This window comes from Paramisgurnus dabryanus, chromosome 1, assembly GCF_030506205.2.
Source record: "Paramisgurnus dabryanus chromosome 1, PD_genome_1.1, whole genome shotgun sequence".
In the NCBI taxonomy this organism is placed as follows: domain Eukaryota; kingdom Metazoa; phylum Chordata; class Actinopteri; order Cypriniformes; family Cobitidae; genus Paramisgurnus; species Paramisgurnus dabryanus.
The window spans coordinates 53,139,154-53,163,088 of record NC_133337.1 but is presented as its reverse complement, the minus strand read 5'-3'; the positions used below and the strand labels follow the sequence as shown (position 1 = coordinate 53,163,088).

General features: G+C 37.9%; 2 protein-coding genes across 2 annotated transcripts; one reads left to right on the top strand and one right to left on the bottom strand.

Annotated features, from left to right (window-relative positions):
- The first annotated feature begins 167 nt into the window (after positions 1-167).
- On the top strand, positions 168-4,601 carry pigf (phosphatidylinositol glycan anchor biosynthesis, class F). The gene is made up of 6 exons (XM_065242269.2): positions 168-405; positions 642-887; positions 993-1,084; positions 1,157-1,273; positions 1,652-1,760; positions 3,940-4,601. The coding sequence occupies exons 2-6, from the start codon at positions 660-662 to the stop codon at positions 4,051-4,053; spliced, it is 660 nt and encodes a 219-aa protein (XP_065098341.1). The 5' UTR covers positions 168-405; positions 642-659; the 3' UTR covers positions 4,054-4,601.
- On the bottom strand, positions 3,463-23,455 carry rhoq (ras homolog family member Q). The gene is made up of 5 exons (XM_065242270.2): positions 22,951-23,455; positions 22,380-22,438; positions 10,604-10,768; positions 7,866-7,961; positions 3,463-4,967 (listed from the first exon to the last, which is right to left on the bottom strand). The coding sequence occupies exons 1-5, from the start codon at positions 23,090-23,092 to the stop codon at positions 4,812-4,814; spliced, it is 618 nt and encodes a 205-aa protein (XP_065098342.1). The 5' UTR covers positions 23,093-23,455; the 3' UTR covers positions 3,463-4,811.
- Positions 23,456-23,935: the final 480 nt, after the last annotated feature.

Genomic DNA, 23,935 nt, shown 5'->3' with positions numbered 1-23,935 from the left:
TTTTGGTAACCGTGATATAAGAGGAATAATTGACTTGAATTATTTGAAAATAAAGCACATCTACCGTGTAACGACGGCACGAGCTTGGGTGTGCAATATTTACGAATAATTCAACAGCCCGTCGTCAAATGCGGACTTTTATTTTGTCTTAAGAAGTCGTTAGTTATTGCTGACTTCATTAACCGGAAGTACACGACAGTTATCATGTTTTGTAAATAAAGTGGTCGCCTACCATTGTTTATAGTTATTTAGTCTTAACACGTTACGGCATTTTGTCTAAAGCGGTTCGGTTCAAATGGTTTGTTTAATTGTTCGCTAAAGGCTGTTTAAACTTAGGAAGGACATTCATTCATCTGTGAATATTTACTGCAAGCAGGCACACAACAGCATTGGTCAGTCTTTACAGTAAGTCGAATAATGAATGGATCACCATCAACTGTTTGTCCTTCTTTTACATTTTTTTTAAATATATATTCCTATTTTTTATTATCAGTATTTTCCCTCTTTTGTGTATTGTATAATTTACGTGCTGTGAAATTATGCTAAAAAAAACGTAAGTGACATTGTACATGACTTCCACTTTGATTAACATTACATTTGTAACTATTGCCCTTTGTTTTAATCGTCTCATTCTTTGCCAGGTCCCTCTAACCATCATTATGTGGGATGCTGAGATAAGGGGCATGGCTTCGGCTCATGCCATTATTGCTTCTTCCATATTCATGGCAACTGTACTGCCTGCTGTGTTTGTGGAGAACTTCTCTGTGTATGGCACCCATTTGGTTTGGCTGTACTTTGTGGCCGGATCTGTTGCTGTGGTCAACATTGCAGTGTTTTGGCTTTTAGGCATTAGTCCATCAACAAAGAAGAACACACTGAGCTTTAAGGTATAATAAAACACATCATTTCCCAATGGCAGGTCAAGGAATCCAATTGATAGTCTTGTTTTAAACAAATTATTTATGTGTCTTCATTTGTTATTTATTTCACAGATCAATAGATTATTCAGATCCTGTCTGTACTTTCTGCTATCATGTCTTTTCTTTCATACTGTGGTCGTACTGTACGGCGCACCACTGCTAGAGTAAGTATAACATGTGTGTAAATGTACAGCATTTATCAAAAGAACATGTATAAATCTAATCTCATGCTTCAGATCTGCCCTGGAGACTTTTTCTCTGGCTGTCCTGCTGTCCACGCTGACTACACTGAGATGTCTTTGCATGCTGGGGCCTAATGTACAGGCATGGATTCGGGTGTTCAGCAGAGATGGGTGGGTGTAATACAAATTGGCTCTGAACCACTAGATGGAGACCTTGATCAACTTGAGAAATGCGGTCAATTGTTCACATGCAGTCTCATAGCCAAGCCATTGTTATTAAATAAACACTTTGGGAAGGGGGTATAACTTTGATATCTTTAATATTGACTGAGTAAGGTCATGTCATAGATTGAAATCAATGTGAAATCAAACTGTGATGCTCCTAATCCCATAATGAGATTTCAATCTATAAATGTTTAATGTTTATTTACTGTTGATTTTGTTCAAATAAACAACTTACTGTATTTCTCATAATGTTCATTCTCTTTTAGCAAAGTGAAGAATTGATGATGATGAGTGATTGTAATGTGTGGCATTTGAATTTTTCAGGGCGATGTCCGTGTGGGACACCTCTCTTCAGATTACCACTGGCTGTAGTCTGGTTGGAGCCTGGCTTGGAGCTTTCCCTATTCCCCTTGACTGGGACAGACCCTGGCAGGTGTGATGTTTTAACACTTACCAAAATTTTACTACTTTACACTATAATGATGATATGTTTTAAAGAGCATCTATTGCATTGCTAAAAAACAATGTTATTTTGTGTATTTGGTACAATACAATATGTTTGTGTGGTTTATGGTTAAGAAACACATTATTTTCCAACAAAACGGCCCATTATTGGCCAGCTAACCTGTACATTCTGATTGGCTTGAATACCTCTGACGTCAGTCGGAAATGTGACGCTTCTTACCATGTTTGAAAGATTCGCTCACAATGCAATGCTAAAAGGAGTTAATTTACAGGCTGTGAGTCCAAGCAAGAGGAATTATGATAATGAAATAGAAATTAATGTCGGTCTTCTCTAAATCACCAATCCCAGGAAGTAAACTGTTGCCTACAATCCATGTGTTTATTGTAGTCCAAGAAAAAAAGATTTACGTTTGAGACGATAACTCAGGTCATCGTTTACTTTTTGTACCTTTTACTCATTGTACCTTTTGCATATCGTTAACATGTACTAATACACACTTACAAACCAAAGGAAATGTAAAATCCTGAATCGGACCATTGCTCTTTAAATCCTAATTGCTAGCATTTTGGAATAGCAGCCTACTGTAATAGATTCCAGTCATATTAAAAGAAATTGTGTTAGAGCCCATATTAAGTTTAGGTATGGTGAAGGGATTCCTGGCACTCTCCACTATGTCTGTCTATTTAAGCAGAATTTAAGGATATAGAGATAGTGTATATATATTTCAACATCTGTTCATTTTATTATATTCATTCAAGCTTATCTTTTATGATTTAGACATGAAGCCAGTAACACATGGTTTGCATTTAGACCAAATATTTACAAGCCTTTAGTGTACAAAAAGGGGCCACTGTCCTGAAATTGTTCCCAACTCTGATCTGCATGTAATGTTCAAAGTATCCTGAAGACCTCGAGTAGCTTTTTAGGGTGCGTTTACTTGTTTTTGGCACACATGGTTAGCCTTATTGCATTATGAGTGACGCTATCATGTGTAATCTAGACAAAGGGATCTTTTGCAGCTGAGGATTACAAATGATGACTCGAGACAAAAACAATTAAAGAACATGCATGTCCCTCAGCCAATACAAGACAGGTTTGTTGGGAATGAACGGTCATAAAAAATTAAATGTTCTCAAAGCATGTCTGCTCCGGTAGCTCAATTATTCATGTATTGTACAAAGACATTGATCTGACCAGCGTTCACCCTCGTTTTGCCCTCGAAATGTCATGCTGATGTCTCCCATGTGTGCATTTGACACGCTCTCTGCACACGGAAGTCTAGACGTGACCACAGATATGATGCTGCTGACGCATTATGGCAGAGGAAGCTGGGCGGTTAGGCTGGGATACAGTTATTTCTTAACACATGATAGGAGCGTGAACTAATGAGAAACTGGGGTGGTCAAATCCAGATCTATTCCTTATGCAGTGTGACAACCCAATATATTGGACCCATATCAGTATAGATATGAGATAATTGAGAAATCAATCTTACTGACATTTTTTTTAATTGTTGTAAGCTTTAGCAATTTACTGTCTGAAAGTGTTCTGTATCTCAGTTTTTGTAAATATAAAAGACATGTGCATGTGTTTATCAAGTATTCTGCAAAAATATAATGTATGCTATGGCAAGATGAAATTTAAAGTAAAATAAAATAAGACTTAAAAATAAAAAAGGTTATAAAAACCAGTTTTATAGTCAGTAAATATTTTGTGGCATTAAATTTACATTATATCCAGGGAATTAACAGCTGAATTTTTTCATCTTAAATCCATTGTGCCTTGTTCTGCATTTCACATATTTACCGTTTAACTGTAATATTAATAAACGATTTTGTTTTTCACAATGAAGCTTTAAAGATCACTCAGACCACTCCACATATTTGCATGGAGTGCAAGAAATTGCTTAAAAAAGCAAATTCAAAAAGCAAGCGGTCAGCACACACCTGAGAGGCAAGGTCACAAATACACACAGTAACAACCATCAAGCAAACTCTACTTTAACAAAACATGAGAAAGAAAGCAGTCTTGTATACAAAATTTGGTTGGTAAAACACCACAGTGATTCTGTAGGACTTGCAGTCAGTCACTTGTGCTCCTGCATGATGGGATTGATCTCCTAATTTTTTCTCTCCCCTCTCTCTAGGTTTGGCCTGTTTCCTGTACTCTCGGCGCAACTACTGGATTTCTAACTGGCCTCCTTGCTGCCCCCGTTTGGATCCACTGGCATCGCAAACTTCTCACCTACAAGCTTAAATGAGGAAAATAAGCACTTTAAGCCATCGGAACTTGGAGATTGGAAAAAATCCGGGCTTGTTTGAAAATATCTGTTTCCTTCCAGAAGCAAACGTGAGCTTTGAATCCAAGAAATGACATCTGACTCCACGGTCATATTTACAACAATTAAAATCTGTTGTCGACATTTTGTAGAATAACATTGTGTTTGTTGTACGCTCCACACATGGCAGTATGGACTTCATGATTCCTCTTTATTTCAGAAATGATAGTGATTACCGACAGTAAGCTTTTGTAAAATGTAAATTTTGCAACTCAAATAGAGACACGACATTTCCCTTTTCGAAGTTAAGTAAAGTCTCACTTCTGTAAATGACACATGGGTTTGGTTGTGCTGTTGAGGCTGTCTGGGTTTCAACCCTCAAAGTAAACTTGTGCTTACAGAGCCAGACAAGAAAAGCAGATTGTTTTCAGTCATCATGAAAGGCTCCCAAACGTCTTCCTCTACCGTATAGCTTTCATTTTCTATTCTCTGTGCTTGTGAATTCAATAAATTACAATCTTTTAACCATTTTCGGTGTGTAAGCCATCTTGATGTTTAGTGTTCTTGTGTTAAATGTCCCTGAAGAACACTTTTTTTTTTTGAAAGGTGTTCTTTTCCCCGATAACTTGGACTAGGAATCTCTACTATTAATAGTTTTTTCATTGCTTCCAGTCAGGTTGTCAGATAATCCTGGCATGACCAATAACTGTTTTGAGTCCTTGTTCTCTTCTCAGTCCTCCTCATGTGATCAGGCAACAGTTGATGCAACGTGGGCCAAGTCTTCGCTTGAGTGCTCCTTTCTTAGGGGCCAGAATGGCTATAATGGCCTCGTCGAACACCGTCTTCAAACCTTTTTGCGTCAATGCCGAGCATTCGACATAACAGCAGGCACCGATCTGAAAACCCACAAAAACGATCTAATTAGACATCCGTTCTTAGTAATAACATCTTACAAGCATCGTTAGGTTTATGCATTTGCCAGATGCTTTTTTGCCATGGATTCAGATCATTAATGTTTGTGTGTTCTTGAGAACAGATCCTCGGAGCTTGATGGGTCATGTTCTACCACTTCATATTCTACAGAAACGTCTGACACGTTTTCTTGTAAATTAGCTTTTTTTATCAGGCTTTAAGGTTCAGTAATTTCACTGGTATTTAATAAATTTAACTGTCTTTCGCTGCAAAACCCTATTAAGTGCATGCCACCTTTTTTTTTGCAAAAACCTCCACTTCTAAAAAAGTTACAATATCTAAAACAGTTGCAAAATCACTTGAGATGCAACTAGAAACATTGCTAATGATGAAAGTCAGAATTCAAAAGGTAAAAATGAAGAAACAACCACACATTAGGGGGCGCTATAGCTTCCACATTCAGGTTGTAATCAGGTCCAAATACACGCGGATGTTTTAAAAACAACACAATCAGTGTTAGTTTAGGGACAACACAAAAATGCATTGTCCCAGAATACAGACATCTCTGTGTTGTTATTGGAACACATTTTGTGTTACTTTTAACACTACTTGTGTTTTATTTTACACAAAATGACACATAATGTGTTAAGATTACACATAATATGTTAAAAACATAACACAAAAATGTGTAAAAAATGATCACATCCTTTAGATTGCACTCACAAAGGACCCAAGTTTGAATGTTTTGAGTCTTCAATTCACTTAGAGGACTTTGCTGAAAAAAAATCGGTTTACAGACAAGGGGTCTCATTTATAAAGCGTGCCTACGCACAAAATAGGGCTCGAAATGTGCGTACGCCAGTTCCCACGCAAAGGTTGTGATTTATAAAGGGAATTTATATAGCACACTTGCAGGTGATTTGTGATTTATAAAGGGAACATTGCTTTGTTTTAAGTCTTACTATTTTTTGGCGTATGCCATTTTTGGCTTTTGTGCATACGTAGACTTTTAGTAAGGATCCTACGCACAGTTTTATAATTGAGGCCCAAGGCTTAAACGTGACATAGAATGATTGAACGGGGTATTTATCCTTGTTCTGTGATGTGACATGTAGACAAAAAATTTTTTGGGGGGTCTGTAATGCCTTAGAATATTGCTATATAACGCACTGCTTTAAAAAAAAAAGGGCAGTGCGTTTCCAAGCGTTTAAAGCGCGTTTGGTGTGATCAGCCCCTTAGAACGGATGTTTTAAAAACAACACATTAGTGTTAATTCTGGAACAACACACTAAAGGTGTTGTCCCAGAATTCACCCATCTCTGTGTTATTATTGAAACAACACATTGTGTCTTACTTTTAACACAACTTGTGTCTTACTTTTAACACAAAATCAACAGAAAATTACATATAATGTGTTAAAGCAAAAAGATGAACGTGGCTGAAAAAGCCTGGCGAATGCCAACGGACAGTTTTTTTTCTGTCGACTGCCAGCTTTCTTCAGCTGAGTGCTTTGGTTGCTGTGACACTTCTGCTTTGTTTGTCAGTCGCTGTACAATACACCGGTTGGTTGGTTGTTGTGATATTTGTCCCACTTCTTCTCCACTGTGATTGGACGGCCGTGTGAGAACTGACACTGACGAGCTAAGCTTTTTACCCAAAGTGCCAAAAAAACGCAGACTTTCTACGGAGAAAAAACGCTAGCTGCTGGCTTAAATGTCATGCTTACATTGGAAACAATTGAAAACATAATCCGGCCTAAAAGCTTTGGTTGTGCACATCCCATAAGGATGTCTCAACTGAAAATAACTTGCAGATCTTAAAATATGATAAGATAACAGACAGAACTTAAAATATGCCAGTGCCATTGATTTGTCTCAAGATACACACAGTATCCTCCCTTTTAAAGGTATGTTTATGAAAGATGCTCAAACATCTTAATTTAACTAAGGCCTAGTCCTGGCTTTAGCTAAGCCTTGTCTGTGAATTCAGGCCCTGTTATTTTAATGAATTCTGCCAACAAACTGGCATTTCTGAGGGGCCAGGATTAAGTTGTTTTCAAGTGAAGGTATTTAACGGATGTATAATGACTATACGTGCCATTTTCCCCAGACACGTCCTAGCCAGGATTTCGGGTGTGTCGTCCGGAAGTCGCATTTGTCGACAGCATACGTCATCGAGGTACTCCCATAAAAAGATTATAAAATAAAGATTTATTTCTATTAAGACATACAATCGTAGTTTTATTCTTACCTTGAAATGTAACGGTTGCTTTTCTGAAACACAACCTGAAATATTAACCTCGATTAAGTATGCGGTCGACAAATGCGACTTCCGGAGGACACACCCGAAATCCTGGCTGGGACATGTCCGGGGAGAATGGCACATAATGTCACCCTATGTATAATATGTGCAAAACGCCTTCGGTTAAACGGATAGTTCACCCAAAAGTCATCATTTTCTTAATCTCATATTGTTACAGACCGGTATACATTTCTTTGTATTGATGAACACATTGGAAGATATTTTCAGGAATGTTTGTAACTAAACCAATCATGAGCCCCATTCACCTCCATTGTAGGAAAAATAATACCATAGAAGGGGGCTCATGAACAGTTTGGTTACAGGCATTGCTCAAATTAAGAAAATGAAAAAATTATGACTCATTTTTCCTTTTTGGATGAACTATCCCTTTATTAACATTATGTTATTTTTGATGGAGGTGGCATTTAGCAGCTTTTGCATCTGAGCTCTTCATTTCCATATTAACTGTTAAAATCAAAGTTTAGCAAAAATTTTTTATAGTACTTTAAGAAATTGTTGTTTCTCAGCAAAAAAGTTTCATTTTTAAGCTTGAGAAAGAGGAAGTATTTCTTTTCCCTCACCTCCTTTGCTAGCTTTTGGCCTTGTTCTGTCACAATCGGCTTCTCTTTCACATCGTTCAGCTTGGCAATAGTCTTCGGATCATCCCGCAGGTCAATCTATACTCAAGAAATTAAATAGGGAAGAGGGAAAGAAATAGTCAGGCTTAAAACATTATATATTATATGTATATCCTCTATAGAATCAGCAAGGTCTTGCTCTCTCTCAAGGGGTTTTTTCCTAGAACTTTTTCCTCCTGACTAAAAATCTGGGATGTTTTTCTCCTAGGAGGTTTTTTCAAACCTTAGGGAGTCGGCTGACATGAGCTTAACTTAGCACTCTTGTCTATACATTACATTATTACTTTGCTAGTACGATTTAATCTTAGCCGCTGTACTCTGCTTCTTATGTTGTCCATTGATTTTTCTGTGTTTTATCCTGCATTTATTAAATGTAAAGCTGCTTTGAAACTATTAAGAATTGTGAAAAGTGCTATATAAATAAAATTAAATTGAATAAAATAACATGGTAAGCCCAATGTTTTGATCCAAAGATTAAATAAAGTGAGTGGTTTAAGCCAATGGTTTTCAAACTGGGGGCCGCGAGATGGTGCCAGGGGGGCCCCAGTTTTATGACATTTTATTAAATACATTCATTTATCATGAATTCTGTGTAATTAAACCTAAAAAATAATAAGCCAACTTACCAACAGCACTACTAGGTATAATTTTATATGTTTTGTTTAATTAAAATATAACATTTTAAAACTGTTTTTGTCATAAATTTTCTTTCGGGGGGCCGCAAAAAAATGCACTGTACACAAGGGGGGCCGCACGCTGAAAAAGTTTGGAAACCACTGGTTTAAGCAATCAAACATTTCCGAGCATTTATCATTCCAGACAGAACTTAATCAGTTTGCTATATGTAATTCATTCAGATTTACATTCTGCGTTATCATAAAGGTTTGGGACATGAGTAAATAATGACAGAGTTGTCTTTTTGTGAATAACTCCTTTAACTGGTACATGCTGTCTGCATCTCTAGGTTAAATAGATGAGATTCCATATGATGAGGTTTGTTTTTAGAGCATAAGACTCAAGGAAATTCAACCCAGGACCAGATGGTTGCATGCGTCTACCAGCTCCCCTTTCACCTAAAAAGTTTCCCAGCAGTTGTCTAGGAGTGTCCCAGTCTCTGCTGTTTCCAATTAAAATTCTGTCTCATCTAATTTTGACTGTTTGCCAGCCACAAAAAGCCCCTCTCTATACATCCATTAAAGCGTTACATTTTCCACAAATACCAAAAACATCCTAAATCGTTTTCTACATAAAATCATCTTACATAATGTAAAGAATATTATATGAAAATATAACCTTGATACCTTTAATATTTACCGAGTAAGGTCATTTAAATGACTGAAATCAACTTTAATGCTCTTAATCTCATAAATGGATTTTAAAACTTTAGCCTGTTTTTACAAAGAGGGTCAGATATGTCCGTCTCTTGTTCTACTGTACGTGGGACACAAAAATATTGCATACATTTTCAATAAGCAACATGTTATGGATGTTGTTTAAAGGTGCTGTGTGTAGATTTTAGTGACAACTTGAAGTGAGATTGCAAATTGCAACCATTGGTCGATCGGTCACCCCTCTCTTTAGAAATACATAAGCTACCGTAGCTGCCACAGGACAAACAGGTCATCATCTGAGACAACATAGTGACGAAATGTGCTCTCTAAAGCAGTTTGTCCATTTAGGGCTACTGTAGAAACATGGCAGCAAAAAATGGCGACATCCATGTAAGGGGACCCGCGGTGTATGGAGATAAAAATGTCTCATTTAAAGGTAATAAACACATAATGGTTCATTATGTAAGGTCTTTATACACCACTGATAATATAGTTTTGTAGATTACAATGCATTTCTGTTAAAATATCCTCCTAAAATTTACACACTAAACATTTAACTCCCATTTTTCCCTGTAGTTATCTCGTCAAAGACGTGTTTTTGCACTAGGTGGTGCTCTTACCCACCTTATAAAACACTATATCATATACAGATTCAAAAGCAGAAAATACTCTGTACGTTTTGATCATCGTTTTTGAATCTGTAACAAAAGTGCAATTAGATGGTCTGTTCTTTCATGTGTTATATTGTATGTTTATATATTTAAAGAAGAAAATTGTCTGGAAGGCATTCAACTTTTGTGAAAATCATAAAAATGCTGGCGCTTGTTGAAAACATGCTGGTGGGGAAAGAGTTAATAGGAATGGTTTCATTAAAATATTCGATCAGCAGTAACAAGGATGAACTCACAGATGTTCAGTTGAATCACACAGTATGTTGAAATGACAGAAAATTACCCTTTAAAAAATGATTAAAACCAAATAGAAGTGATTCATGTGTTGCTTGGGATTTACATTGGCAGCTAAATACAAGCAAAGTGTTTTTATGCTCTTACTGTTTTGTACATCAAATCATCCCACGTAAATAAGATTCTGTGAAAATATAACCTTGATATCTTTAAAATTGTCTGAGTAAGATCATGTCAAAGACTGAACTCAATGTGACAAGCTAACGTTTTATAATAAATGCATCATAATATTAACACGCTGTAATTTTCGCTAACACAAAATTAAGCATGCATAATAAAGTGGTGAGACACAACTACTTGAATTCTTACTGCTTCATTACCATTTAAATACAGTACAAATATACATAATATGCTGCACACGGATTAGTGCAGCAGGTGTGCCTACCTGAGTGCCAATGAGCAGGTAAGGGACGTTGGGTGCATACTCCTGAAGTTCAGGGACCCACTCCTCTCTTACATTCTGGAAGCTGGCCGGATTTACCACCGAGAAGCAAATGAGGAAGACATCCGTCATGGGGTAGGACAGGGGTCGTAGGCGATCGTAATCTTCCTATCAAGACAGAATTTGGGTAAATTCCGTATTTCAAATTTTACCACCTTACAGTCAATTCAAATGGCAGAAAATAAGAGATATAGTTCCCTATAGACGCTACAATTCCAAATCTTTATCCAGGGAATATTTGGAGTCCTCCTCTACAAATCTTAACCAACAACATCCGGCACTGTATTGAACAACTGGCCACAAATCCTGCAGTAAAGCATATCAACATCCACTTAAGCAGAAACCAGAAACTACAGCGGCCTGGTTGATATTGCACAGATTAATATGATTTAGATTATGGCTCATGACCCAAAAATCCATATTTCATTCACAAGTGTTTTCCCTGCCGGTCCATTTACCCTGTAAACCAGGAAAGAGGCTGCAACAGAAACCAGAGACTCCAGACGCTAACAGATAAGCCTGGATTTACAGGAGACATGTGACTGGTATTTTTGGGAGCTTGTTTATTTCAATGTGTGTGTGTTCGTGTGTTTCCATGTCCTGTGTGTGTGTCTGCATCTAATTATCCATGGTTATTCTTTTTAATGGGAGTGTGTCTGAACTAACAGCATGTGCCTTTGGCCGTGCATCAGTATAAACAGTTCATTTACGACACACATTGCTCCTGAATAGGTGAGAGTCTGAGATTCAGACATTTATTTCATTGCATCTAAATTGTGAGGCTGAAAAAATAATTTGTTGGTTCAACTTAACTCAACTTTCCCTGCCAGCGTTTTTTAAAAACGTTGCCAGCCAGTGCCAGCATTTTTCATGATTTTCACAAAGTTTAATGCTTTCCAGAAAATGTTCTTCTTAAAATATATAAACATACAATATATCAAATAAAAAAAAGAACAGACCATCTGCTTTCAAACAAAAAAACGTTTCATCCTACCTTCATTAGTTTTCTTTTATCATCTCTCAAATATGGGTTTCTACAAAAACACCAAATTTTAAGCAAAAAGCTGTGATAATATTCATGTGACGGACTTTTGATAGAGATCTTTAAAACTTACACGGACATACAGCTGTTTGCCCTAGGGCGATACTTCCGGGTTTTATAAGTTGCAGAATATAATAAAATAAGAGACCTCATACGTCATTTGTGCAAGCACCTTATTAAGACGTAAAGTGACGTATTAAGGCATTTGTGTCCTCTAGCGGCAGTAGCTTATAAATACAACCTGTTGTGACGTTTTACGTTTTTTGCCTTATAGATCAATTTAGACTTTTAATTTTATGAATTTGTAAATGTAGAAACGGTTTCATAAACATTTAAAACATTTCAAATATATTTTGGAGCATCTAACCTCACCCTCACCTTTACCATAAATCCAACCACTTTTCAACCATATAAAATGATGTGATTGGTCACGAGACACACGAAAGGCCAATGCCTTTTCACAGTCATAAATGACGTATGTCGCTTCTTCTGGCGGCAGTTTTTGAATCAATATACGTCCGGATCTGATATTTACATCGGATTGTCATCACTTTTGCATCTTTCTTCAAATAAATCCCCCAAAATATAATTTATTATAGTTATATTAAGTTTCACCTGCTGCGGTTAGAGGTGCCAATTTAGTAAATACATCTATTGGTCGTATTTGGTGAAATGGACAAACGACCAAAGCAATCATATGGGTTGGAGGATATGTTGTAAAATGATAGCGGTATTGTGGAAAGCCGGAATTGGCAGGGATGCGTTTTCTCTTAATTAACGAGTTAACTCGTCAATGGTGGGGAAAGAGTTAAAGTAAGTTACCTTACTAGTTGGTTGCCTTAAAAAAAATTAAAATACTGTTGTGTCATAAAATTCATTAAAAAAACATAAAAAAATTGTGTAAACTAATATTTTTAAGTTGAATTAACTAAAAATTGTTAAACAACTACCGGTATGTAATTTCCTTTTTTAGGTTGAACAAACAATTTTTTACAGTGTACAAGACGCAAACTGAATATTTTGTGTGAGTAAAAACGTATGGGATGAACGGCCGTAACGCCCTTGGAGATTTCTCACACCAAGATTGTCCGTTTTTGACTTGATGTGGCTCACAGTGAGCTTCTCTCTCTGACACACACACTGCTAAAGCAGACAGTTGCTCATATATTATGGGGTGTGACCTGAAACAGATTGAAAAGTGATATACAATCTGTCAGGTTTTGCTTAAAACTGTCAAACCTTCAAGGCCAAAGCTTTTCTCTGGCAGAGATATGAAGCTACGATATACAGTCTCAAGAATTACAGCCATACAGTTTCAAAGCACTGTAGAACAGAGTGGGTTTGCTTTATCCTGTACTTCCCTTTGTGACACAATCTGACAAAACAAAGTTCAGCAGATGCATCGTTGGACTTTGGTGCGAGTGTGTGTTTGTCCCTGCGGCCCAGTTATGATATAAATACACCCCCACCGCCCATCCTCTGACCCCTTTAAACATTCTACAGGGGGTAGGGTGGGACAGGAGGTATTTTTTACAGCTGGTGTCTGCCAAAACTGTACACAGTGTAAGGCAACACATCATCCACCCACGTCTCCTGCATATCTCCTGCTCGTCCAGAGATCTCACATTTGCATATTTATTTCAGTTTTTGGGAGTAGCTGAATTCAATGCTACTGGCTTAACACCAACACAAACTTGTTGCGAGTCGTTTAATTTCTCCACCATTAGTAGCACTGAAATGAAGGGAGTGGGACGAACATAATATTAGGTAAAACAACAGTGTGCAATTCTGTTTGGTGCTACTAAATGATACAATTTGCCTTCAAGCAACAATTTAAAGGGACACTCCACTTTTTTGAAAATATGCTCATTTTCCAGCTCCACTACTGTTAAATATTAGATTTTTACCTTTTTGGAATCTATTCAGCCGATCTTTGGGTCTGGCTGTACCACTTGAATCTGATTAGACCATTAGCATCGCGCTCAAAAATAACCAAAGAGTTTCGATATTTTTCCTATTTAAAACTTGGCTCTTCTGTAGTTACATGTGCACTAAGACCAACAGAAAATTAAAAGTTGTGATTTTTTTAGGCAGATATGGCTAGGAATTATACTCTCATTCTGGCGTAATAATCAAAGACTTTGCTGCTGTAATATGGCTGCAGCAGGCGTAGTGATATTACGCAGCAGCCGAAAATAGTCCCCTTAGTAACTTTCAATGGCAGAGGACTATTTTCGGGCAATGTGTTATATCATTGCGCCTACTGCAGCCATGTTACGCAGCAAAGACCTTGATTATTACCCCAGAATGAGTAAAGTTCCTAGCCATACCTGCCTAGAAAATCGCAACTTTTAATTTTCTATCGGTTTTAGCTTTTGTACTATGATATGAAGGTTGATATTGTATAGTTGTTTATAATGAGGCTAAAACACAGTTTGCCTGTCACATGATATATGCCTGACAGTGGTAAAACCAGCTGATTAAAAATGCCATTAATGGTGCCCCATACCCTTGAAAACACCATGTGATGCCTAGTCACAATCCAAAGATTGTTTATAATGAAAAATGTGACATTTCTCAGGAAACCATGTATGCGTGAGATTTGCACTGTGGAAAGCTGAGGGCAATGGCTTGGGATAAAAGCAGTCTAACGCAGAAAACCTGGAAACACCCTTCACAGCTGCCACAATTACCATAAAGCTCACCCTCCAGCTGATACCACCAACATCAGGCCTCACACAACAGACAAGACCGCCTCTGAATAGATGCATTCCTCCTGGAGTATGAGGACTGTGACAATACAGACAATTGTATACTGACTCTCTTCCACACATGGTAGTACTGTACAATCCAACTCCTGACTCTTCTAGACCTTCTTTCTTTCACAAAAGCCAATGTCTGATAGGGGATAGAGTATGACTGTCACACGTTTGTTGTCCGGAGACACCTTTTTCTTGCTACACAGACCAAACTTATCGACAATGATGTTCACTACTGTCATTTTCAAATATTATTGACTATTTAGTTGTTGCAGCAACTAAATATGTGTATCAGCCATTAAGAACAACATGGGTCGACCACTGATGTAGTAAATTACATACTGTCTATAATGTTTCAGATTAATTGTAAAGCTTGCTGAATTCTCATGTGTGACCAAGCTTATGTTGACTGAGTTTGCAATGTAATGCACCACGGCTTCCAATATTGGATTAAAGCATGCCAAAAAAGCAAACAAAGCATCCGCACATCTATTCATCCTAAGATAAGATTCCAATCTGCCTGCCTGTATAATGCTAAAGTACGATTCCCACAGAGAGAGAGAGAGAGAGAGAGAGAGAGAGAGAGAGAGAGAGAGAGAGAGAGAGAGAGAGAGAGAGAGAGAGCGAGAGAGAGAGAGCAAGAGAGCGCGCGAGAGAGCGAGAGAGCGAGAGCGAGAGCGAGAGCGAGAGAGAGAGAGAGAGAGAGAGAGAGAGAGAGAGAGAGAGAGAGAGAGAGAGAGAGAGAGAGAGAGAGAGAGAGAGAGAGAGAGAGAGCAAGAGCAAAAGAAAGTGTTTTGATACAGTTCTTCCTATGAAACATTTATCTCTAGAGTTCCTCTGATCTCCCTTTACTGCATTATTCATGTCTTTACTTTTAATCCCATCAGATTTAAACTCAGTGTGTGTGTCTATATGGTATGTATAGGGGCCATTTACGTGACAACGTTTCAACCAAAACCGGTAAAGTTTTTAGGCGGTTTGATTGTTAGTTTACAGGACAGAGACGTTTTGGGGTCTTGAAATGCACTTTTTAAAAGACAGTTTTCAAAGTGCAAGTTTTGGAAAACAACGCTGTGTTGACTCTGTGTAACCACGTAAGCGCGAATCTATGATAACATAGCGACATCATGCGCGTGTGTTAATTTAGTCTATATGCATGAATGATTATAAACAAAACAACATTGATAATATTTATCGCTCTGTAAAAAATTCGGATATGCTCAGCAGTATAGCGTTTCTTTACAAAGTAACATCGCCATCTGCTGGACTGGCACAAGTAATTCACCATATTTAGTCATCTTCGTAGATTTCTGTAAACACGTATCTTTTGACAGTGTGACTTTACGTGAAATCTGTAAAGAAAATGTTTTACTACATCTTTGGTGTGTAAACGTAGCCTAACTGTGGGTTCACACCATATGTGTTTGAGCAAATTTGTGTCTACCGCGCGTAGTTGGACCCTTGAACATTTTGAGTGTACTCGCTTCATGCGTGTGTGCGTGAAAGCCACGTGTGAAATTCTAGTCATTGAGACATTCACGTGGAAATTCATGTCATGGGAGGGGCTTTTGCGACTCCACTCACTTCCTGTAATCACGTCACTACTAGAGCAAGCTCCTGATTGGTTAACGCAGTGAGTTTTTCCACCAAAGATGCCGTTCCCCGCGGCAAAGCTCAATTTGCGTCATTCGCACGAACTAGGTGTCAATGAGGCGAAATCGTGTATGCCGCGCTAAACGCCTTATTCGCGCCGCGAGACGTCCAAACGCGTGTCAATGCGTCTTTACATTGACTTAAGTTTGAAATCACTCGCGCTTGATGCCTCTACCGTGGCTGGTGTGAACGCAGCATTAGAGAGAAAGATAACGCACTCAGAGAATTCTTTGCATAATCAAGTTTGCATGACTGTGTGTTATGTTTATCTGTATGTACTCCTGTGGATTTGCTGTGCTGCAATAAGTGGGTCAATCTGGAGTTGATAGTCATCTTTGCTTCTTCCTTACATAAGAGCAAGAACCAGAAGAAATGTGAAATCTAAAATTACCCACAAGTCCCACATAGACAAGCTGCAGAAGAATGTAATGTAATGGGTTGGATGAAATTCTAAATATATTTTCATATAAAAAATGAAACACAAGGAGGGGGACTTGAGGAAGGATGGGAGACAAAAAAAGCATTCCTGTGCCGTTCTCCAAAGAGAATTATTCATGGCTGTGTTTACTCAGACGATGCAGATTTATTGAAGCTTGCTGTGCGCTATAGCGAGTAAACACGCACGCAGGCAGATTATTTAGACCAGATGAAGCTCGCTCAGGTCTACTGTCTCGCTCTTCCTCCAGAGGGTGAGTCAGACTCTAGGCAGATGCTTTAGATGTTCAGCAGTGTGGCTTCTTGCATCTGGCATAACATATTTCATTTGTAACGAACCAATCAAAACAAACCACCTGCTAACTGATATTTGATCTCTACAGGTGGTCCAGAACAGGGCAACACCTCTATTCTGTAACCAACTAAAGATGGTCCACGTCAATCCCCGCATTGTCTTGCTTTAAATTCATAGCTCCGGTGCTGGTATATCTGTAAAAACGCTATTCACTACTATTCAGCACAGTCCTACAGGTTTTGAACTGCTTTGATTTACTCTGGATGTTGAAGTGCTGTTAACATTTTTGGCCCTGTAAAATACCATATTTTCCGGACTATAAGTCGCACTTTTTTCATAGTTTGGCTGGTTCTGTGACTTATGCTATACGCACACACCAAAATCGCGGGATTTAACTTTGTGTCATGCAAACTTTTTGCTTGAGTTGAATATTTTCAACTTGGGTGAAGATGCGTTTAAGGCGAATAGCGCGTTTTCGCGGCAAACGAGCTGCCCATATCGCGTCTTTCGCATAGCCCCACGCGAGGACACATCTGATTGCGTCTTTGCATTGACTTTGTATGTAATCTACTAGCGCATATCATTGAACTCGCGTCTGGTGTAAACCCACAGTGATAGTCAGGCGCAACATGTAAGGGTACATTCACACGGGACGGAAGCGTGACTCTGAAGCGTGACTCTGACTCTGCCTAGGTTATTTGAATAAGGCGAGCAACGGCAGTGACGCGCCGCTGACGGATCCACAATTTGCTTAAACATCTGCTTCAGGATTTCATGTGAACATAAATGACTGGTTATCTTTCATAAAAATAGTTACCATCAGTCAAAATTTCTATCTCTGTTGGCCTGCAATTGGTGTGCTTCATCTGTCCCATCCCAACTGTATAATAAAAGTTATAACTGTGTATTGTGTGTGTGTACACATGGTAAAAATCTATGTCCTTTTTTCAAGCCAGAAATAGATCTTCCTCCCAGGAGGAATTCAAAGAAATTTTAAATGAAAGGAACAAAAGATCCAAGAGATTTAAAATATTAATTATATGATTCCATCATGACTAAATCCCTTCTAGTTATTTGGATTGTCATGAGGTAGCTTCAAACCCATGAAAGACCAAAATGGCAACAGACAAATGGTCTGCTCCTACAGGGTGGGAGTTTCCTGGTTATACAAAAAAATTCAAACTACAGCTGTTGTTCACATCTGAGACCCGAGTCCCATCTCTAAAGCTCGGTAAGTTGAGCATGTCTGCTCAATAGCCAGTTAAAACATGACATCTGTGGAGATTAAAGTGGAAAGAAACAGGTGATAGGTCACGATTAGATGTTAGCGATTTAGCTAGAAGACAGATGCCAACATCTGAAAGATTGCTTCTTTACTGACACTAGCCAGCTTCCTACCGACTCCTCCTGAGGCAATTAGCATGTCAGGACCAATCAGACAGAGACCCTGTGATGTCATCCGACTGACATGCATCTGCTTATAAACCAAGCGACGCCCTTCTTTTTGGCAACCACAGACTCTGCAAAGAAACTATTTTTACCATGCTAAAAATGGATGAACACCTGCCTAATCTTTCAATATTGATATCAATCGTGCATTACACACTCTCAGGAAAGAGGTTCAAACGTTGTCACAGGGGCTGTACACTTTCAAAAAATACACATTTGTACAAAAAGTGCATATTATTAATATTCAAATGTACATATTGGTACCTCATATGTACATAAATGGTACACTATAAAAAAATTGCTGTAATTATGCAACTGGTTGCCAGTAACTTAGTGTAGAAGATAAAGACTGAAAATGTTTCATGTAAATTTAACTTTGAACAAACTGTTGCCAGTAAATAACATAAATGTAAACTCTACAGACAGCTTTTGAACCTTTTATAGCGATTCATAACTATTTTACAAGGTGCCTTAATCCTTCATATCAGGCTGGTCTTTCCAGATAAAGCAAACCTTTTCTCAAGGAAGTCTGAAATCAGTTTGCTGAGCTAAAACCCATTAGGAGATGCAACTGACATTTGGCATATAACTCAAAGTCATACTGAAAGGTTAATTCAGATGGGATAGTATAGATTAAAGCAGAATAATGCAGTCAGATGCCTAATAATACTAGAATAATCTCATACCCTATGGATGATTATAAGTCTCATCAACTGTTTAGTTCTGTACATGGTAGTGACATATTGTAAGCCTCAAACACTATTGTTTCATCCTTCTTATATAAACCTCATACATGCAAAAGACAGCTGGAAAACAGCCAATCTCAACATAACAGCGACTGTGACGTTGTGATGTTCGCCCCTAACATTAAATGACAAATTAAATTAATTACATGTTGTAATATGTAAATTACATGTTGTAACAATGTTGTAACAAGCTTAAAACAAAGATGTGACCGCTGAGTTAGCGCTATATGTTAGTTAATGCAATATGCTAGCGTTTAGGCTGAAGTTCTACTGTTGACATTACAGTGACGTTTTGCAGGTCCATACTGAAAAAACCCTACAAACTTACCACTCAGTGTCGATGTCCATTAACAATCTCCAAATAATTGATTATTCCACAAATTCTATATCTTCGTCTGATATATGCTCAAACATAAGTTCTTTGTGCACACACTCAGAGCTACTTAAGGAGCTGCTCTCACAAACAGCCAATCAGAGCTGCAACATTATTATTCATGACCCTTTCAAATAAGGTAATAATAGACCATTTAATTTTGGGGTCAAATCCCAGGGTTGTAAATGGACATGTAAAACCATCTCTGGTTCATTTTTGCACTTAATAAAGCCACATACTTTCCTATGTAGATATCAGAGAACAATTAAACAGAGTATTTCAATGCATTCTTTGGCACCTTTAAAATATTCCAAATCATTTGATCTTTCCAACACCGTTCTCCAGAATACATATTGCTTTCATGAAACACTCATGGTTCAAAGACCTAAACTATTTGGCAACCGAAACATACTGTAAACTTAGACCATGTTATTAAATTGGGCTTCAAAGTGCCTTTGTTTTAGTGTCATGCTAAATGTGACCCAGGACCACAAAACCAGTCGTAGGTCGCACAGGAATATTTGTAGAAAAAGCCATTGCATGGGTCAAAATTATCAAATTTTCTTTTATGCCAAAAATCATTATTATGTTATGTAAAGACCTGGTTCCATGAAAATATGATGTAAATTTTGTACCGTAAATATATACAAACTTTATTTTTGTGAATGCATGCAGCAAAATCGCTACAGAAACTCGGCTACAAACTTTGCTTTCCTACCTGTTCCTTGGGGATTTCCCATTCAAGTTTGGTTTAAACTTACAGTGGCAAGCCAGTAGAGAGCACCAAAACAAACTTTTTCATTTAAGGGACACACTCCACTTTGCGGTTTTCTAGGCAGATATGGCTAGGGACAATACTCTCATTCTGGTGTAATAATCAAGGAATTTGCTGCTGTAACATGGCTGCAGCAGGCGTAGTAATAATTATGCACTACCCAAAAATAGTCCCCTTGGTTACTTTTAAAGGGAAAATAGTACCCTGCCATTGAAAGTAAAGGGAACTATTTTCGATGCTAATGGTCTAATCAGATTCAATGGATTATGCTAAGCTATGCTAAAAGTGGTACCGCCAGACCGGGAGATCACCTGAATGGATTTCAAAACGGTAACAATCAAATGTTTAACTCTAGGGGAGCTGAAAAATGAGCATATTTTCAAAAAAAGTAAAATGTCCCTTTAATAGCAGGGGACTATTTTCAGGCGCTGCGTAATATTACTACGTCTGCTGCAGCCATGTTAAGGCAGCAATGTCCTAGATTATTACACCAGAATGAGAGTATAGTTCCTAGCCATATCTGTCTAGAAAATCGCAACTTATCATTTTCCGTCGGTCTTAATACGTGATGTAACTACAGAAGAGTCAAGTTTTAAATAGGAAAAATAATGGAAACTCTTTGGTTTTTTAGTGCGATGCTAATGGTCTAGTCAGATTCAATGAATTATGCTAAGCTATGCTAAAAATTGTACCACCAGACCCTGAGATCAGCTGAATGGATTCCAAAACAGTACAAATAAAAAGTTTACCCCTAGGGAGCTGGAAAATTAGCATATTTTCAAAAAAAGTGGAGTGCCCTTTAATATGCGTTGCTGTATATGGACTTCATTGGACTTTGAGCTTTAAATGCGATTATTTGCACTCTCAAGTTGTAGATTTTCAAATCGTTCTATCTCAGCTAAATATTGTCCTATCCTAACAAACACAAATTGAAAGCTTATTTATTTAGCTTTCAGATGATGTATAAATCTTATGACTGTGGTCCAGGGTGACAAACATGATGTAATGTGGAGAAGATGGCAGTTTTAAGGTAGTAAGTAATGTTATGTTGAACTCTCAGAGATGGCTGCATGCCACATATTCACTTACAAAAATAAGAACCTTTGTTGTTTTGCTGTAATTTATGGTTAGGTAAAATACGGACAAACCCAATCAGTGGTTACATGAACCTATCTGACACAACCATGGGTTGAAACAACCTAGCATTTTGGATTGAAACAATTTAGCGTAGAATAATTTAAACCCAACAAATCCATATTTTACCTTACCATTGGCTGTAACAACTTGGCACTTTTTCTTTTTATCCAACTTAAAAATAAAGTAAAAATCTACATACTCAAAAGAACATATAGAAAATCATCGGAAAAGGGAAACACATCTGTAGAACATCAGCTCTGAATTTAACCCAGGCTCTCTTTCCTGTTCTTGGGCTAAATGAATCCTCTTGATCAACTGATCAGTTGTGCTTTCTGTATGGAACTAACTGGTTCCAGGTGTGGAGAGAGCATGCACATGGGGAGGGTTTACTCGGTTTAAACTGCTTGGAAACTTCACAACACTTCTACACATCTGGCCCACCACTTGCATTCTTCTTTTGATTTTTGTTTTAAACAAGAGAACGTTTAGATGGTCCCCAATGGAAAATGAACAGCTGTTAAAGATCCGATACTCCATTAGGACTGCTAGCTTCAAAGTGGATTTATCTCATAGATTTGGTATGTTTGGAAAAAGTTTCACTAGACATGCAGCCCATAGTGTAAGTCATTCATTGGAGATCAAAGACCAGAGTACAGACAGATATTCAGATTTTAGATGTTTCTTAAAGTAACAGTCCAGACAACCTATGAATTATTGGCCATAGATGTAAAGCACAAAGCTCAATATACATTCATTACTTGCTTAGTAGACCCTTCCTAAAGGATATAGTGCACTATTGTAGCAACAACCTACATACTTTCTTTTGTTTAAAATATATTATAAGAGGAAGTAAATATTTCCAACTGCCGTTGGGTTCCCATTGCTTCACATGTTTATCTATTCCCTGAGAGACTTTAGTGTGGACGCACCTGTTGAGTTTGGTAAAGACTTCTTTATGCATAAATGCCAGGCAACAAAAGACTTTCACAGAAAACATCTACCCATGACTAATAAAAAGCTCCAGGTTAAGTAAAAAATAAATGGTTTTACCCTACCTGACCCGCAGTGTCATACAGCCCCAGCAGGTATTGTTTTCCTCCAACCGTCACACTCACTGAAAATCAATCAGCAAATTATTATTATTTTTAAGTAATGCACTTAGATCATTGTACATGATCATAAGCATTGCTTTTTGTTCATGATTTGAACAATTGTGTAAAAATGGGTGCTGATGTACACCTATTTTTATAGAAGAATAAAATAAGAGCAAACATGAGTCATCTCATCTTAGTGTCACATTCTCATCTACATGGTGCAATATGATGTAACAACATAAAGTGAAATAAACATATTAACATAAAAAAATCAACTTAATAATAAAATACAATGTTTAAATAAGCTTCATAAGTTAATTTTAAAAAAATGATATTTTATTATTGTGCATAAATCAGGGATGCAGCACCAGTTGCATCCTCAGCCCACAGGTGGTTTTCATCATAGAAACACAATGCAAGTCAATACATGAACCCATTAAGGTGTCTAAGATATCACTGTACATTTTGACATGAAATACATATAATTCTTGTTAACTATGATCCTGTCGCAATATTATACGGATTCATTTACCTGCATAATGATCAAAGACCGTAGGCACATACTCCTCAGGAAAGGCGTCGTTGGCATAGCTCATCAACAGACAAGTTTTTCCCACGGCGCCGTCGCCGACCACCACGCATTTCAACATGATGCTGCCGGTTCCGTTTGCCATGACAATAAAACACTTGAATTCACCATTTTCAGCCGCTATAGATCCTGCTTTATTCTTGATCAGGCGTCACCGCCGCCAGCGGCAGTCTCAAATGCCATTTCCTCAACCCCGCTGCCCAAATCTGGCACTGACTGAGGTTTTCCTAAGATACTGGCACACTCCAAGCGCGTGCCGCTGCTACCGCACGATGGGGCCACCCGATAAACTTCGCGTTGTCAAGACATCGAACGCGAGAAATCCCCGAGGCCGAGGCGCGTGCACGACACCACACGCCCTCTCTGCTGTCCCACTTTCCCTACTTTCCCACCCCCGTATCACCTCCAGTGACTTTTGAGCCCAACACGGACTGACTTGCGACATAGGCGGGGTGATAACTCTGAATCAAGGGATCAAGTGTAAAGATTTGCTATCCTTGTGTTTGTCAGAATCAAGAAGGAAATAAATGTAAGTCTGTAAGCTAAGCTTTAAATGGATTAACATTAGGTTGCAAAAAATACCATTGAGAAATTAAATGAAAGGCTGCCTGTTGTTTGTAACAACATACATGTGTTTTACTGCATGATGTTCCCAACAAGATGTGTGCAATCAGTATTTAAACGGATTTGTTTATACTATACAACTTGTTATATGAGTTATTTTCATTATTTAGAAGGTGGTTTTCTTTATTAATATATTTGTTTTCTCGTTTAGTTACAAGTCAATGACGTTTTTGCACTTTGTAGAGGATCCCTAACACCTGATCGCAGTCCAATCAGCTGGATGCAGGCAGGCTGGTCAGGGATGCGCTGCTGTATCACTTTTGACAGCTACTGCAGGAGTCATGTGACCAAACAATTACCTCAT

Excerpts from the sequence above, each read along its gene's own strand:
- rhoq (XM_065242270.2), bottom strand. The coding sequence starts at position 23,092 with ATGGCAAACGGAACCGGCAGCATCATGTTGAAATGCGTGGTGGTCGGC. Across the intron at positions 7,962-10,603 it reads ACCTGCTCATTGGCACTCAG|ATTGACCTGCGGGATGATCC; the intron begins GTAGGCACACCT and ends TCTTGAGTATAG. Across the intron at positions 4,968-7,865 it reads GCCAAAAGCTAGCAAAGGAG|ATCGGTGCCTGCTGTTATGT; the intron begins GTGAGGGAAAAG and ends GTGGGTTTTCAG.
- pigf (XM_065242269.2), top strand. The coding sequence starts at position 660 with ATGTGGGATGCTGAGATAAGGGGCATGGCTTCGGCTCATGCCATTATT. Across the intron at positions 888-992 it reads AGAACACACTGAGCTTTAAG|ATCAATAGATTATTCAGATC; the intron begins GTATAATAAAAC and ends TTTATTTCACAG. Across the intron at positions 1,274-1,651 it reads CGGGTGTTCAGCAGAGATGG|GGCGATGTCCGTGTGGGACA; the intron begins GTGGGTGTAATA and ends TGAATTTTTCAG.